Raw genomic sequence first — 16132 nt, 5'->3', positions numbered from 1 at the left:
GGCGTGTTGTGTTTTGGTGGTTTGCAACAGTCAACTGTCAAAACCGGCTCCAGCAACAGTCAGCGTTATGTTACAGTACATAAACAGCACAGGGCAGAAAGGGAGCCTGTGCAGGATTCATGCCCACACATAAGGACCTTGTTCCTCTTTTGTGTTCCAGCTGAAACCGTCATCTCCTCTGATCAGTCGGCTGTTTGAGTCTGTTGGTTTTGCAGCTCTGGGCTGGCCTCCTCTTCACAGATCCTTTCCAATGGAAGTGATTATAAAAAAAAAAATAAAAAAAATCATCATGTTTAGTGGAATGACACATCTTCAAGTTTCTTTATCCAAGCAGACTGAATGATATTTATGAAGATGCTTTGCACCACAGTTAGTGAAAATTCAGTTTTCTTCCACCCTGGCTTCCCTTTTTGAAGAGATCCCATCTTGATTTGGTTAGCTGAGACTGCTTAAGCATTGCATCAACACTGGATGAACTTTTCGTTACATTTTTCTTGCATTCTTACACAAAGTGGAACCTGTTTTGTTCGTAGTGTGTTTAAGACATACTTATAACTATCGTTTAAAGTCCCTGCATTATAATTGGCAGTCTTTTCAAGAAAAAAATAACACATAACACAGAATTTTTTATTTTATAGTTTATAGTCTTTTTTACTGCTCTTTTTTTTGCTATTATACTATATCTATGTGTATTCTACATATACTGCCATATTCAAATTTAGTTTTTTTATTTAATTCTATTAAAATGGCTCCTGCCATATTTTAGATAAGTAGTTACATTAACTCTGACCAAAATATACAAAGGCAGAGAGAAAAGTCATAAATTTGCACTCAGAGTCAATCAAAATGGCAAACGGTCTGTTAAATAAAAAGTCTGCAATGTGCCATGAATACACAAACTTGTGAATCTGAATAACTCATAATGAGGGAGATGAAATAAGTTGCAGAGGGCAAGGGTCACAGAGTTAGGCTTTAATAACAACTTTATATAAACGAGATAATACTGAGATTGGTTGGAAAACCAGAAAATACTGAATTGTGTAAGCCAGAGCCTCAATGCTAAAGTGCTACTCACATAACTCTGTGATTTCCCATCAGTTTGACTACCACTGGCAGCTCAGTGGTGATTAGTTCATGAGATCAAAGTCAGTCATTCAGAAAACCACCTAGGAGGTCAATGTAGCGAGAAGGACATGTCGCCGCCACACCTTGTCAGCAAACCGCTGTGTCCTTTTGTGTGTAGCGTATCATAAAATGGTGATGTTGGTGGAGAAAATATAGAAGTCTTTGGCAGCAATGCATGAATCAAGTGAGAAGTAAAACTGCAGCCTATGACTGCAAAGCATTTAATGTATTCTACTGTAGCTGGCAATGTGGAGGGAGAGCTTTGAGGTGCACGGCATGTCTCTTGAAAACAGTAAAAGAGGTAGAGCTGATTGGCCCGTTATTCAGATCGCCTGCCTCTCTTGTTGCTCTGTTGTGACGGAACGGTCTTCTGGGGGCTCTGATGTGGGTGGGAGGCTGTTGTCGACACCGTCAAGGCTTTTGCGGCACACTGGGCAGGTATCATGCTGTGGTGGCAGAGACAACTTGTTCATGTCAGCAGAAATTCAGCCACACAACTGCATTCACACTACAGTCCAATCTGAGAAAGTATCACTTAATCGTTGAAAGGTTTCTGTATTCTGTGGCTTAACAGCCATCAAGTCACAATGTGTAACACGCTGTTAAAACCTTGATGACAAAATCCACCTCCACTTCTCATCCTTACCAGTTCCAGCCAAGGTACTATACAATGACTGTGGAAGAAATGGAGGCACGGTAGTTTCCTAACGGATTCCCCCAATGAATACTCCTCCCTGCAAACGGGACACTCCAGTCTGCTGTCTAAGAGGAAAAATAAGAGGGCACAAACAGAAATCAATCTTTTTAAAAAAACACATTTACAAGACAGTTACACAAGCCATTTTAGTCCATCATAGTAATTCTAACCTGTTCATAAAGATTTAGCAGCACAGATTTTACAGTCGTAAACTGTGTTTTTCTTTTCATGAATATTCTTTCTAATGCCGGAATAAAGCAATTATATTATGAATTAGACCTATATTACCTTTATTTATCCATACAGAGAACAGATTCTTAACTGCATCGTTCATGGCTAAATGTTTTACTCTTTACAATAAGGAGGGTGAAAGTGAATATGAGAGAAGGAGAAGGACAGATGTAGTACAGGAATGGCAATAAAGAACAAAAGAAGAGTGAATGAAAGAGAAAGTGAGAGGAGAAAAAGAATGACGGAGGGATGGGAAGAAAGAAGATGGAGGACTGGGGAAGGAAAGGAGAGATAAAATGAGACGAGGAAAGGGAAGATGTGGGGACCAAAGGGGAGAGTGAAAGAGGAAGGACAAAAGCGGTAATGTCAAAAAGAAAAGAAGATTTGTAGATATTTGGGTTGTGTAAAAGAAGGAAAGACGAGAAAGGAAAGGAGGGAAAATTTTAAAGAAAAGGAGAGGAAAGGAGATAAAGGAGAATGATGGTACAAATATCACACTGTGAAGTGCAAAGCTCCAAGTCTCAAAAGCTACATTTCAAGCCATCAAACCAGTCTCTATATGAAACGTGTTGGACTGATCACCTGTCTGTTCCTGAGAAATGCAAACTGTTGGCAAAGATGATATCATCTCCTTCTCTGCAGGGGGTGGACCTGTGCTCTCCAACTGTCCTAACAACTGGACGAGATGCAGAGAAATAAATAGCAGAAGTGTAGATTTGTGTAGAAATGTGTAGAAATTGAACACAGAGAAGAAAAAAGTATAGATTTAAAAAAAAAATAAAAATAAAAATCTGAGAAAATGGAAACTACGTGACAACAAGCAATCAGCATCACTGACTTCTGTGATAACAGCATCCAGACCTCCCTGACCCCATGCATAGTCTCCCGGGTTTGAGTATAACTGTAGCATACTGGATCTGAGGGACAAATAGAATGACATGAGAGATCGATTGGCTGTTGTCACACAAACTCACATAAAATCAAAAATAAATGATGTGAAATAAAATGTGTTTACAGTGCAGCTGGTGCAACACCAGGGTTCCCGCTGTTGGCAAACAGGCCAGCCAAGAATTGTTGCACGATCCTTGAAAGTGCAAAAACAGACAGCAATACATGTACTTCATGGTATCATTAAGAGTTTCATCTCACGCCTGGACTTTACGACTTTATCATCTATCAGCTGAATAATAGTTATGTGTAATGATTTCAGGGTTCTTTACATACTATGGGCATTTCATGGGTATTATGCAACCATTAATAATAAACAGTGTTTATATTCTACTCCATATTACAAACATTTTACCCAATACTTATTATCATCCCAAAGCACTGTTGCTGTAGCATGAAAATAACAAATAGGTGATCGAACCCCAGTGCCAAGGACTGTCATGTAGTCGTACATTACAAATTACAATGGAAATTATGTGCAAGAATACAAATGTTTATATAATTATAATGTATGCTGATACGCTGAGGTTTTGTTTACATACGATTACTATTTCTAAATGTAATAATATCTAATTCACTAACAGCAGCACACGTTGGTGGTGTTTCTGTGTACCGTGTCCACATACCCTTCCACTGCAGGCCTTGAGGACCGTTCTTCAGACTGGGGAGGGGATTCAGGTTCTCCACCCTCTGCAGAGGAAGACGGGCTGTGACCTGCTGATACCTGCTCGCTGTCGTCTGAACCGGATTCTGAGGAAGGTGGATGTGACAGCAGAGCAGAGCGTTCCATAAACAGCAGCTGCCATAACTTGGAGAGAGACCAGAGAATCAACATGTCAAACAAATCCTTTGTGAAAGCGGAGCGTTGTTATAAAAGTGCCATTTATGAGAACATACTTCTGAGAACAATGAGTTTGGCTCTTCACTGGCCACTGATGTGCTGTTTTGCAGGAGACTGGAAAGCAACATAAAATACACAAATTTGAAAGGGCTGACATTGATATCTGTTAAATGTAAAACATATTACTATTTATATTTAAAAATTTATATATTTTTTTAATTTTCAGATATGATAGTTGTAATTTTTAATCCTGAAATATGTGTTAAAAATCACATGAACCAGAGAGGTATCTTTCTCAACTTACTGTAAAAAAAAAAAAAAAAAAAAGTGCAGTAAATTTACCTGGAGTCTTCTGACACCTCCTCAATGAAGCCAGAGTCACATCTGGGGCAGATGAAATCCTTCAAAATAACAACAACAATAATAATAAACATACATATACATTCGATTATGGCCACTAAAACTGCTCATTTGAAAACAGTGGTTGTCAGTCTAGTGCTGCAGCCACCTCCACTCTGCTGCAAAGAGTTTTAGACAAGACTTTAGGACCTGGCTGTATTCAGCCACAGGAACAGAGGCTGAAAGGGGGTTGGTGGGTGTGACATGCAGAAGATACTCCCTGAAGGAACTGAGCCAGGAAAGCGAAAATTATATACTTTAACAAAATCTTATGGATGACGTCACATTGAAATTGGAATAGCCACAAAATCTAAAATTGGCATTTTCATATATTATTAGTTACTAAACAATAGGCACCCGGTAGTTTATCTTATAATTGAACTGAATTGAGTACATTAGTCAACTTTCACATAACTGTGGTAATAATGTAATATGCTTTGTTGTCCTTTAGTGCAGTTTTATAACAAGCAAACAGTGTTTGTTTTGTGTGATGTCTGTTTCTCAGAACAACATCGGTGCGTAATTGTGCCGTGAAAAGCTCTGAATTGCGCAACAAGTGCGCTCCCTCCGGCCGAGCCAAGAAAATAAAAGCCCCAAAATGAAGCTCGGAGGAGAACAAAACAAATGGGGCTGCTCGGGTTGGAGGGACTATTTGCGGCTGCAGGACATGTGACGGGTGCATGGAGAACCTGTTACGCGCTGCTGGTGCATGTGGTGACACGGTGACACCCAAGCAGCCCCTGTTCCGCCTCTCACAGGCGGCTGACAGCGGACAACTGGGCGCAAAGTCCCCAACAGTGGCGCTTCTAAATATGGCAACGTGAGTCGCCAGATTTCACTCCTTCTCTCAGTAATGGAAGATCAAGCTGTGCGCACAAAATAAACCCAGCACCGGGCTGCCACATGTGTCATTACCCCCCCTCACTCCCCGCCCCACAAGGTGTTATTATAGAATCAATAGTTGGAATAAATCTTTGTGCGTTCAAAAGGAAAAACATCTCCAATAATCGCCACCCCTCCCTCCGCGCTCGGGTCATCAGGTGTGGAACAAAAACAGCGTCCAAAGTGACTCACCGGGAGTTTGGGGGTTGTTTCACTTTTACAGCAGTGACAGAAAAACCGGTGTTGTGGTTCCTCCGCAGCCTCCGCCATCTTCACGGCGCAGGGAGGGCTCTGACGTCGGTGTGGCAGTCCATAAAAGTCCCGCTGTGCTGTCCGGCGATTCCCGGGACGTGTCAGGGAACCGGCGGCAGATGGCACATTGTCATCATTCAACCAGCAGCCAGCGCGTTCCCGACAATTACCGGTTTACAAATAAACTTGTTGGGCAAGACTTTAAAACTTTGTTTTGTTTTTTTTTAATACTAACCACTTGTTTTGTTTGTTGTTTTTTAACATGCCCAGCCGGTCAATAGTGAGAGGATGAGGAAGCCACAAGAAGTTTTTAAAAGCAACAAGTTGTCAGACTCACGTCAAGGCAGTTTCCTTTTACGATGCTGGGTGTCGCTATAAAAAGGTCCTCTCTTATTAAAATCATAGTAATAATAATATTAAACCAGATTACATCTGTAAGCTGAGCTCTGTGCAGAAACTTGGACCAAAGTGTTCCCTAGCAACGCGTTCCAAGATACTGTTTGTATAAAACCATCGCTTAGTAACAGTGGAAACAAGATGTTGAGCATCATTAACGACAGAGGTTTCACCTGATAACAACACAAATGCTGTCAGAATATACTTAAATTCTCCATAACTCCTGACCTTGGAAGCCGTTTCCATGGCAACTTGTGGGACTCCATCTGTCGAAGAAGATGGTGTGATGGGAGCTGCTAATTACTGGACCCTGTTGAAGAGTTGCTCTTGTCTGCAGCACATAACTTGTTTTTGATCAGCAACATAAGGCAACGATAACTGCAGCTGACTATTTAAGCATGGCAATTTATTTCTTTTATAACCAAGACAGTGACCTGTAGTCGTAATAATCATAAGAACCACAAGCAGCACCAACAGAACGGTGACAAGCATAGTGTAACTAAAACAACACGTTCATAAACTTTGCTGTATGAAATGAATTTGGCGATGCGATAAGTAAGCATTCTCATTTTGACTTATAACAAAACCAAACAACAACAGCAAAACTTGTTAGTTTTACACTTAAGCGAGGAAAAAAAAAAAAGAAAAAAATTAAAAAAGTAGCACTTGCCGCCAAAGTTGATCTGCTCAGTTTTGGAGCCAATGTTAGGTTGACAATGTTTCAGTGTTCAGCTCCAACTCTTACATTTGCTGCAAACATGGCTCCTCGTAAACACAATATACATCCAAGTCATTTAAATTGGGAAATATCCACACTTGTAATATCCCACTTGGCACACAGCTTTTTCTTTTAATATAAAACTTTTTCCCTGAAATCACCCACACTTGTGAGACTGCAGTGACTTCCAGACAGTCGCAGCATCTTACCGTTTTCACAGGTCTCTGGTTATACCACACCTGTGCCATTTTCTGCATCTTGAGTCAACACTTATGATATATTAACTACCTGTTTGGCAAATATAGTTAGCGCCTCCTGTACACATTTCGAAATCAGCCAAACCCACCTCTGTCTCATGCACCTGCGCTTTAAGTTCAGGTCCTGCTGGGGATATTATAAAAACTCAGCCCTCCGACATCATATCCTAATCGCCTATTGGGAAATAAATACCAGACTGCTCCTTCATCAAGTTGATAAGGCCCTCCACCTGCCCTTCTTACCCTCCCAGCCCCTTTTGTCCCACTCTATCGTGGTGCAGTGAAGGCCCCCTGGGCAGCGTTGGCAGTGGCCTGGCGTACAGCCTGATTGGACATGACTCCGGTGGCGAACTCAGCCTGGGCCTTTTGGAAGCTGGCATCGGTCTGCCTGTACAGACTGTGGACCTGGAGCCGGGAGGAGCAGAGCACAGCGACACATGATACATGCAGCAGTTCATTATCATATCATGCTCATTGTGAGGGAGAAAATTATACCAAGAACCTGATATCATGGCTATTCTTCACAATTCTGACTGCTTGGTGGTAGGGGGACCACCTGGGCAAGGCAGGTGGCAGTATTTGCACAGAGAAGTTTCTAAACTTGACTCTCTTCCTTTATCTTATTTCAAGGAAATGAGACTCAGACTGCATTCTATGTAGTGTATTCTGACTGTAGTCTATGGGAAAATGCCCCTTCTTTTTTCACTTGATACCGATACCTTGTTACCTCAGTGAATATTTTTCTGCCAAGTTTATGATCTCAATTGCTTGTTTCAAGTTTTTTCCTATAAGACCACAACCTGGATACTCACATACGCATTAATACATGCAAAGACACTGAGCAAGACTCAAACGTTGTCCCATTTACTTATGCTCCATGGAATTTCATTTTTAGAAAAGTTCTTCGAATCTCCTGTTAATTAGTCCATACAGGGATCGCGTGACTAAGAACTTCTAAAAAATTCAACCTAAATTTAAGCTGCTATCTGTCATTTTCTCCTGAATGGGAACAAATTTATTCACCCTCTTCAGCATGACAATTCCCATGGTAGTTTGGGCAGTAAAGAGTACAGCATTCATCATCATCATTGTGCCAACGGGCACACTCTTCTTCAGAGCAGCCAGGCTCACAATCCACCCGCTGAGGGAAAGGCACAGTGAGGGGGAAGAATAAAAGACAGAAAGAAAGAACAGTGAGGGAAGTCAGTTGATATCGATGTTTTCACATGGAATTAAAGGACAATCTGTGTGTAAATGTGTACTCCTGGTATTATTTATGCTCTCTTTATCTTTCTTCTCTCAGTGTATTCAATTTAAATTAGGAAGGTATACACCTAGTTAATAATATTAGCCAGAAAAAAAAAAAAAAAAAAAAAACCTGCACTGAACTTTACTTGTATTCTGGAAAATATTGTGGTATCCCAATTTCAAACAGTTTTCTTCATCACAGTAACTGGCGTGTCACAGGGTGTGAGAACCGTCAAATGGGCAGTCTAACAAGGGATGGCTCACTATTTCTCTTACCTGAAACCCCATTCAGGGATGCCAATAGTCATGATGACATATACAACCACTTGTGCAAAGAATACAAAGAAGAAGACGAAGAAGTTGAAGGAGCTGTCACTCCTAGGGGAGGAAAAAAAAAAAAAAAAAGCATCAATGAGCATGAGCTGAATTAACGGCTCAGTTGCATCAATTTATTGTACACATTATAATGCAGATACATTATGTTGAATGTCCTTAAAACCAAAACTTGTATATGAAACCAGAGAAATCTAAATGAGAGGAAATAAAAGTAAATTAAATCAAGACAGTTAAATGTGTTGTCTTTAAATAATTATTCTTCTTTTTAAACAAAACAGTTGTGTTTTCTTTCTGGTTGTTTAGTTGCCTCCATTTTCTCCTGTCTCCTAGTTAGCTGGTCCCACATTCAATGGTTTCTGTCTCAGAATCAGTTCCCATTAAAACATGAGGCCATCAGGGTCTTCAGGCCATTCATCAAATGATTTACATCTATCAAGCCTCATTATAAAAGTGTCTTTTATAGGTCCGAGGTGAACCTTTAGAGAAACAAAGTAAGGCTTTTACTTTGCTTCTCTCATGTCAAAATGTAGCCAAAACCCAAAACTTGAAACAGCAAGTGAAGAATAAAATTTGATATTTTGGCCCTCGTGGATTTTAAATTGAGGTGATGGTACGCACCTGAAAGCTTTGTAGACTGGTCGGTACCAACAGACGAAGGAGCAGGGGGTGAAGAGGAGCCCCCACAAGATGGCAAGGCCAAGGCCAACACCATTAGAGGGGTTCACACAGAAATTGGCCAGGGAGGAGACCACGTTGAAGAGCAGCGTGCAAGTACAGACTGGACATTGATGGCGAGACGTAAAAGATGACACAGGTGCAAAAAGACAAGGGGAAGTAATTAAGCAAGAGGGAACAGCACTGCAGTCCGAGTTTAGGGATCTCACTCTTTGTTGCTTTAACACAGAGCTGTGGACTGAAACACACATCCTATAAACCCATCCCCCCCGTAGACAGACGAGGGCAGTTCGTCAGGATTTTGGCTGATGCAATGTGACGCTATTTGTTACCGCTTCTCTTTGCCTGCTGCTGAAGGTAGACTTGGCTCTTTTTTTTTTGGGGGGGGGGGGGGGATCCAATGATCCAACAATTGTTCTTGCTTATGTATAAGAAATGAAAAGCAGTTATAAATCATTCTATAGTTTGATGTTAAAGAGTGGACTTTTGAAATTCTGCCGTTTTGCTTTACCACAAATCCCATCCCATAAGTAGCTGATCTTAGTAGCTAAGATAAAATTAAGAGCGAAATAATAGAATTATCAACATTTAATGCATTAAAATATATAGCAGAGCACACAATTTTAATAGTAAACATCATGATCAATGAAATATTAAGCATCATGAACGATATTAATTCAATAGTTTTAAAGGGAAGTAGTTCCCACAATGATACCAGGCCACTGCAGCCAGTTTTTGCATTAATTATCCATCACACCAGTTTGGGTTTCTTTTTAGTTTCATGCCTTGTGACTGTCTGCTGATTTTCTGTTTCTCATCCCCTAGTTCTGATATTTTGTCAAAAATGGAATAAATGTTCAAATTAAATCATGCAAGAACTAAAACATAACCTTCTGAATGCAGGCGAACCCAACGGCAGACTAATGTTAGTCCTGCTCTAACTTTTCAGTGATGGTGTGAAGACAACAGGACGACAACAGGACGACAACAACAACTTATTAATTTTCAACTTTTCTATTCAGTTCACGTGTTGGCATCCTGGGTGGAGAGAGCTGAATCTCCTTTCGTTTCCTAAGCGCTGATTTCAGCTGGTTCCTGCCACATCCCTCAATCTAGCACTTAAGTGTCAGAATCTTTATGCAAACACTTTGGCTTGTACTCCAGACAGGACAGCAGATGGCACAAAGGCATGAGTCAGCTCTAGGTTTAATTTCTTAATGTATTCTCTTTGCTCTTCCTGAACTGACAAATCATTCAGTGAAGACAGCCCAAGGAATTTCTTTTAAATAACATTTACAACTGGTTCCCCAAGCTACCTGGAGAGCTTCAACACATCATACGTTGTGTTAAATGAAGACACTGATGTTACGCTGAGAATTTTCTCATTAGAACAGCAGTAAGAATAAGAGGAACTCACACATCCAGAAGTAGTACATGATGGTGACAGTGCGTTGGAAACGCTGGGTGATCTCCACATTGATGTCCTGGTAGAAGCAGGGGCCCACAGGGCAGAACGAGGGAAGGGGGGGCCAATTATTTTGACGGGCTGGAGATTAGAGGAGTGTGGGAGGGGGGAAATTATTACTTAAGTCCCATAGCTCAGCATTTAACAAGTGATAAATCAACATTTCCTAAATAGCAATGTAGTCAGAGGCAGTGCTTAATTTGTAAAATAAGAGATCCTGGAATTCACAGGGGTGTGAGGGAACACATCAGAAAGCCGTGTATAGGGTAGTCAGAGAGGGCTTATGTCTGTGTTCAGAGTGTTGGTAGGATAAAAGACGTGTCTAAGTCCTGGCAAAATGATACTGGCTGCTCTAATAGGTCACTTGGCTACATGAAACAACAACATGTAAGTTTCAACGTCATCTAACCCCCCCAGACAAAACTATCACTATGAATTCTATCTATTTCACCAGATTTCCTTCTAGACGACACTCTCTTTGACTTTGAGTCAAACATCCATCCAACCCTCCTCCCCTTACAGGCTCCAGGTCCCAGGCTGTGTGACTCCAGCTCCCGCTCTCTCCTCTCCAGCTCCTGGGCTTTCTTCTCCAGCTCCTCCTGCTTCCTCAGGAGCTCAGCCGTGGTTGCATTCACTGCAGTCTAGCACACAGGGGAAATGATGCAGCAGCCATGTTAAGTTTTGAAGAGAAAGCTTGTGTGCATGTCATAAATAATGAAAAGGATTAAGGATATAAAAGACCTAGTATCCGATGGGGATGAAATAGATGCTACCAAGTGTATGAATCCTAAGTGTTAAGTATAACGGTAAAGTTCACCAACAGTTTCAAGCAGCAATGGAGGGATCCATAAAATCAGCTGTATTAATCAATCGTCAATCAGCGTTCTGTGTTTTGAGGATTAGTCATTCAGCTACAAACAGAAATTGAGTGGGTTGATTCTTTGTCTATAAAAACACAGAATTACAAAGTATGATCCAACCCAAATGGCAAATAGTGATGTGTAAGGTGAGCCCGACTCGACATTGAATCGTGCATACCTGGGAGTTATAGGAGCCATAGTTGCGAGGCTCGGTGGGCGTTGTCCTGCTGGGTGGGGTCTGCGCAGGCACAGGCGGAGCAGAGGGGGAGGTGGCTTCGTACGGTGGTGGAGGCTGGAAAATATTTAGCAGATGACAGATATCGAAAATAATATTGGCCTTAGGAATAATAACCTGTCATCAAATGGCTGGGTATTATAACGTTACAACAAGGCTAACGAGTGGACGCACCGACCGTAACGGTTCGTACTCTGAGGAAGGGAAATGGATGACTGAACATTTAAGTGAGCATGAAGCTTGGGCACATGGACTCAAAGAATAGTCCACTTTCAAAATGCTGACCAAGCCAGAGTTTGGTTCCTACTGCGGCAGTGTTTGCTACTTCGACGGCTGACAGGAAGTAGCTGTGGACCAAAGCTGTTCCTAAGCAACAAACCGCAATGTCATGACTTATAACTTAGACCCAAGCAGTTTCATGGCAACAAAAATCACTCGTGTCTAATCTCATGATGCAGCTGAGACGCGGAACAGACACATGCCAGTGTTTCAGCTTTTTTGGACGTCCTCTTTTAGCTTCTGTAACTTTGTTTAGCTCGTTAAAACACAAAAACTGTGCAGTGAAGTGCGTTCATGTGCAATCCAGTTCTCACACTGACAATTGGATAAATATGCCGGCAGAGCAGGTGACTGCTCAGCAGGCATGGACGGATTATGAGACGATGGGACCCAGGGGAGAGACATGTCAAAGCCCCTCCCACCAGTCCAACATAAGTCCCCAAAGACTGAAAGAAACATGAATGGCGTGCTGTTTTAGCCTTTGTGTCTCCTTACCATCATTGTGTACGTGTCATAGCAATCACTTTTTTGTCGAAGTCTTGTACTAGTTTTGTGGTCATTTTGCTTCTGTAAAGTATGATTTGTGTTTCTGTAATATGTAATGACCCAAAAACAAACAAACAAACAAAAAAAAAAAAACTCTTGGATTAAACATTAACATAATTTATTTTGCAGGCTTTTGCTTTATTGTATATCTATGAATGTAACTGTGTTTATCATCCTTACAACAAATCGAGACACAGATAGCACCAAGTACTCTAGATTATGAGAGTATACCCCTCTTTTACCTCATATTTGGCAAATAAATGACTCACCCCAGTTGTGTTGTTGTCAAATGGGTTATAAAGGTCCAGTGTGGCATATCCTGTGTTGCTGCTGTGTTGAGTCACTGCAGGGTCCTGTAGCAGACAAAACAAAGACACACACACAAAGAGATGATTTCAAATTTGCCTTGTTGGAGCACGAATCCCCATTTGGCAGCGGTGGGGGTCTTTTATTAACCTGTTTATTGTTAAAAAGAGCTACAAGTGGGCAGATTAGTGGGGGCAGTCAGGCCTCACATGTCACATGAGGAGCTAACCGCCTGATATTACACAGAGCCAGCATCAATGACTTCAGTCCCTCAAACGCAGCACGACAGGCAGACACTCATTTTATTCTCGTCTTCAGTAGCACCTACCTGGAAAGGGTTGTGGTCGTCCACCGGGTCTGGAAAGCTCGTGTATTTGGACATGGTGATGGCTGGCTGTTTTCGAAAATCGGAGGTAATGCCAATCAGCCCCTCTGCTTGGTGATGAGATGAGGAAACCGCTGTTCCTGCCTAATCAGATGCAGCGTTTTGCTTGTTTTTTTGCAAAAAACAAACAAACAAAGAAACAAAAAACGAAAGTGCGGGCGTTGTTTCTGTTCATCCACTGAGCTGTTTTTGTTTTTTTCGCCCCTCCTCCGGTGACAGTGTCGCAAAACAGCAGAGCAGATTTCAGGTGTACGCGGATCAGCGCTACGGACGGTCAGTGTTCGATCCCCGCCCTCCTCCCACCCCCCAGCAGTCCTGACTGTCACACTCCGGTCTGCAGCTTTGTCGTGTCGCCGGAAATCAAAACACATCCGTCATTTTTTTTCTTCCTTCTGCAGGAAAACAGCTGAGGCTCAGGAAGTAGCCGCCAGCTGAGGTCATGTGACTGCTGCGGCAGAGAAACACGTGGAACCGACGGGGGGGCGTGGCCACGCGTGGACGTCCATTTTGGCCCATTTATCCTATTATTTCATTTTAATTCATTTCATCTCGGTTTAGTCGATGTCACTGCAGGGTGTTTAATTTTATCTTCATAAAGTCCTGAGGTCTATTGGGGTTATTCGTTATTTGGGTGGTTCTTTTGAACACAATGTCTCTAAGGATGAACTGAAGATGTGAGAAACACTCATAAGGAATTTTATTAAATCTGGCACAAATATTGAAATAGTCTCAGAGTCTGACTAGAATTTGGTGGTCAAAGGTCAGCTCAGTTTCCCCATAATAACGTTCACATTAATACACTAATGAATACATTCAAGTCAAATTGTCATGAAGGGCAGAGATAAAAATATCCCAACTTCAGCGTGACATCTTAATATTATCTGAAAGCACCTCTGGGGAATAATCAATACTGGATCTCAGGAAGGGCGGATGGTGACTATATTTCCTGCAACTTAGCTGGAAGGCAGAGGCATAAAACCACAAGACGGTAATTCCCTCTGTACCTGCACCTGATTTGTAAAACATGGGGGTTACGTCTAATGCATTCAGATCAAATGAGATATTAAAACTGTGCAACAGAGCATGCAGTTCAATTTCTGCAGCAGTTCACTTAATATTATCATTCCTCCCTGTTTGACTTTTTCTAAATGGCCCTTATCATAATTTGTTGAGAAACAATAAGTGAATAAGTGAGTCTTTCAACAACCTCTAAACCAATAATGTGCTAAATTGCAATGATTATTCCAAATTTGTGACTTGAATTTGATTTGTGAAGTACTAAAGTGTAAGGTAATAGTCTCAGGTAACAATAGTTCTTTGGAAAATGATGATTTGAATGCATTACATATTGCAATTTCAACTATTCAACTAAGTCGTATATGTTCCTTCCCATTAATTTCATTAAATAAAATAATTGATGTCCTTGAAGTCAAATTGAGGTTTATAACTCAAGTCAAATACAGAAGAATTATGATGCATTTTGTATGTGATTCTTTTTGTCTTTAAGAGAACCACATAGAGCCCCTGTTAGTTTTTGCTCTGTTGTTCTAGAGGGGTCCTTTTCTTCTTTTCCAGGAGATGTCGCTCTTGTGCCTTGAAAGAATTATTTATTTCCCACTTGTCTGGTCTCACCTTCATGTGGGTCGAAGGACAGATATGGGATGTTAGATCCAGCTTGAGCAACGCAAAAAAACATTTCTAAATAAAAAAACAACAACATATATTTGATTTTAAAACCTTGCCAATTGTTCTAAGAAAGCTATTTGTGTTGTAGCTTTGGCAAGGGGATGTGAGATTCCACTTTACTTGTATCGTGGCACACAGTTTTCCTTTATACTTCTCATATATAATGTGTGCCTTCAGTAACAGATTGAGCTTCAATTAGCACTAATGTTGTACAGTCAAGGCTGGTTTCTATTCATCCTCTTTTCCAACAGGTCACATGAAGTCTCAATGTAGTGACATTAAAAGCATGAAAACAAAGTAAAATAACTGAAGTAACAATAAGACTGCATCAGAGCCGCTGATGTATGTCAAAATATTCAAGAATATTGTTGTTGTTGTGTTTTTTACACTGCAGAACAAATACTGAAATGCAAAGTGAAAGGCAAACAAAACTGAGAAAACAATGAAAGGAAATGCGCAATCAAGACAAGAAACTAAAATGAACACTGTTGAGATAATTGAGTCAAAACAAAATGTGCAATTACAAATGAGGCCACAAATGAGGCTATAAAGTTTACAGTTAACATGAAATGAATAACAATTTGTCGACCTACCAATAATGGGAGATTCTGCATCAGGGTAGTTTGCAGATCAGAGTTTGAGTTTACTTTTTACAGCATATATTTGGATCATGGAAAAACTGAAGTATAAAGGCCTAATCTGTGGTAAATTGTATCATTCCTTCATCAGTGTTTTATCTGTTTCCAGACCGTGGGGGTTGCTGGAGCCAATGCCAGCTCACATTTTGGTGAGGGCGGGGTCACCCTGGACAGGTCACCAGTCCAACACACAGGGACAGACAAACCAACAAACACGCACACTCACACTCAGACCTACAGACAATTTAGAGTCACCAGTTAACCCAAACATGATGTGTTTGGACGGTGGGAGGAGACCGGAGTACCTGGAGGAAACCCGCTCCACAGAAAGGCCCCAGACCTGGGAGCTGAACCCAACAGTGCTAACCACTATGCTGCCATGCTGCCCTGTTAAACTGTAATGCATGTAAAATCAAGGCAACCAAAGAGATGGAGAGGAAGTGGATGTGATGTGCCTAGCAAAAAAAGGAACATATTTGACCGCTCGTGTTGTCCTCCATGACCTGCTCAGACACTTCACTTCATTTGTTTTTATATGCTCATCTAGCCGCATCTGTGTTTGTCAGCTGGCTCCTGTGACTCATCATTTCCTCTAATGGACCTTGTCACAATTGGTCCAGATGGCTCAGATTCAAATGCCAGACTTGGGCGCCTCCCGGTCCTAAAACCACATTATTTCTTAGCCAATCAAGCAAGTCATAGCTCCATGACGTCACTGCTTGAGGAA

The 16132-nt window shown here is 41.3% G+C and overlaps 2 protein-coding genes across 2 annotated transcripts; both read right to left on the bottom strand.

Annotated features, from left to right (window-relative positions):
* Positions 1-706: 706 nt before the first annotated feature.
* rnf115b (ring finger protein 115b) lies at positions 707-5581 on the bottom strand. Its single transcript, XM_029514518.1, has 9 exons — positions 5316-5581; positions 4185-4243; positions 3899-3956; positions 3628-3809; positions 3069-3137; positions 2892-2970; positions 2636-2729; positions 1772-1887; positions 707-1571 (listed from the first exon to the last, which is right to left on the bottom strand). Exons 1-9 carry the CDS (start codon positions 5391-5393, stop codon positions 1449-1451), a joined length of 858 nt encoding a protein of 285 aa, XP_029370378.1. The 5' UTR covers positions 5394-5581; the 3' UTR covers positions 707-1448.
* Positions 5582-6137: 556 nt separating this feature from the next.
* scamp3 (secretory carrier membrane protein 3) lies at positions 6138-13078 on the bottom strand. Its single transcript, XM_029513899.1, has 9 exons — positions 13025-13078; positions 12660-12743; positions 11509-11622; positions 10991-11111; positions 10423-10551; positions 8949-9108; positions 8271-8372; positions 7770-7887; positions 6138-7151 (listed from the first exon to the last, which is right to left on the bottom strand). The coding sequence occupies exons 1-9, from the start codon at positions 13076-13078 to the stop codon at positions 7014-7016; spliced, it is 1020 nt and encodes a 339-aa protein (XP_029369759.1). The 3' UTR covers positions 6138-7013.
* Between the last annotated feature and the right edge of the window lie 3054 nt (positions 13079-16132).

The sequence above is a fragment of the Echeneis naucrates genome, chromosome 11, assembly GCF_900963305.1.
Source record: "Echeneis naucrates chromosome 11, fEcheNa1.1, whole genome shotgun sequence".
In the NCBI taxonomy this organism is placed as follows: Eukaryota; Metazoa; Chordata; class Actinopteri; order Carangiformes; family Echeneidae; genus Echeneis; species Echeneis naucrates.
Note: the sequence above shows the minus strand (reverse complement) of the source record. Positions and strands in the feature narration are given on the sequence as shown.

Coding starts and splice junctions, on each gene's coding strand:
- rnf115b (XM_029514518.1), bottom strand. CDS start 5,393: ATGGCGGAGGCTGCGGAGGAACCACAACACCGGTTTTTCTGTCACTGC. Junction 3,810..3,898: donor CAAACTCATTGTTCTCAGAA/GTATGTTCTCAT, acceptor TCTCTCTCCAAG/TTATGGCAGCTGCTGTTTAT. Junction 3,138..3,627: donor TCAAGGCCTGCAGTGGAAGG/GTATGTGGACAC, acceptor TGCACTTTCAAG/GATCGTGCAACAATTCTTGG.
- scamp3 (XM_029513899.1), bottom strand. CDS start 13,078: ATGTCCAAATACACGAGCTTTCCAGACCCGGTGGACGACCACAACCCT. Junction 12,744..13,024: donor ACGACCACAACCCTTTCCAG/GTAGGTGCTACT, acceptor TGTCTGCTACAG/GACCCTGCAGTGACTCAACA. Junction 7,152..7,769: donor GAATTGTCATGCTGAAGAGG/GTGAATAAATTT, acceptor TCCCGGCTCCAG/GTCCACAGTCTGTACAGGCA.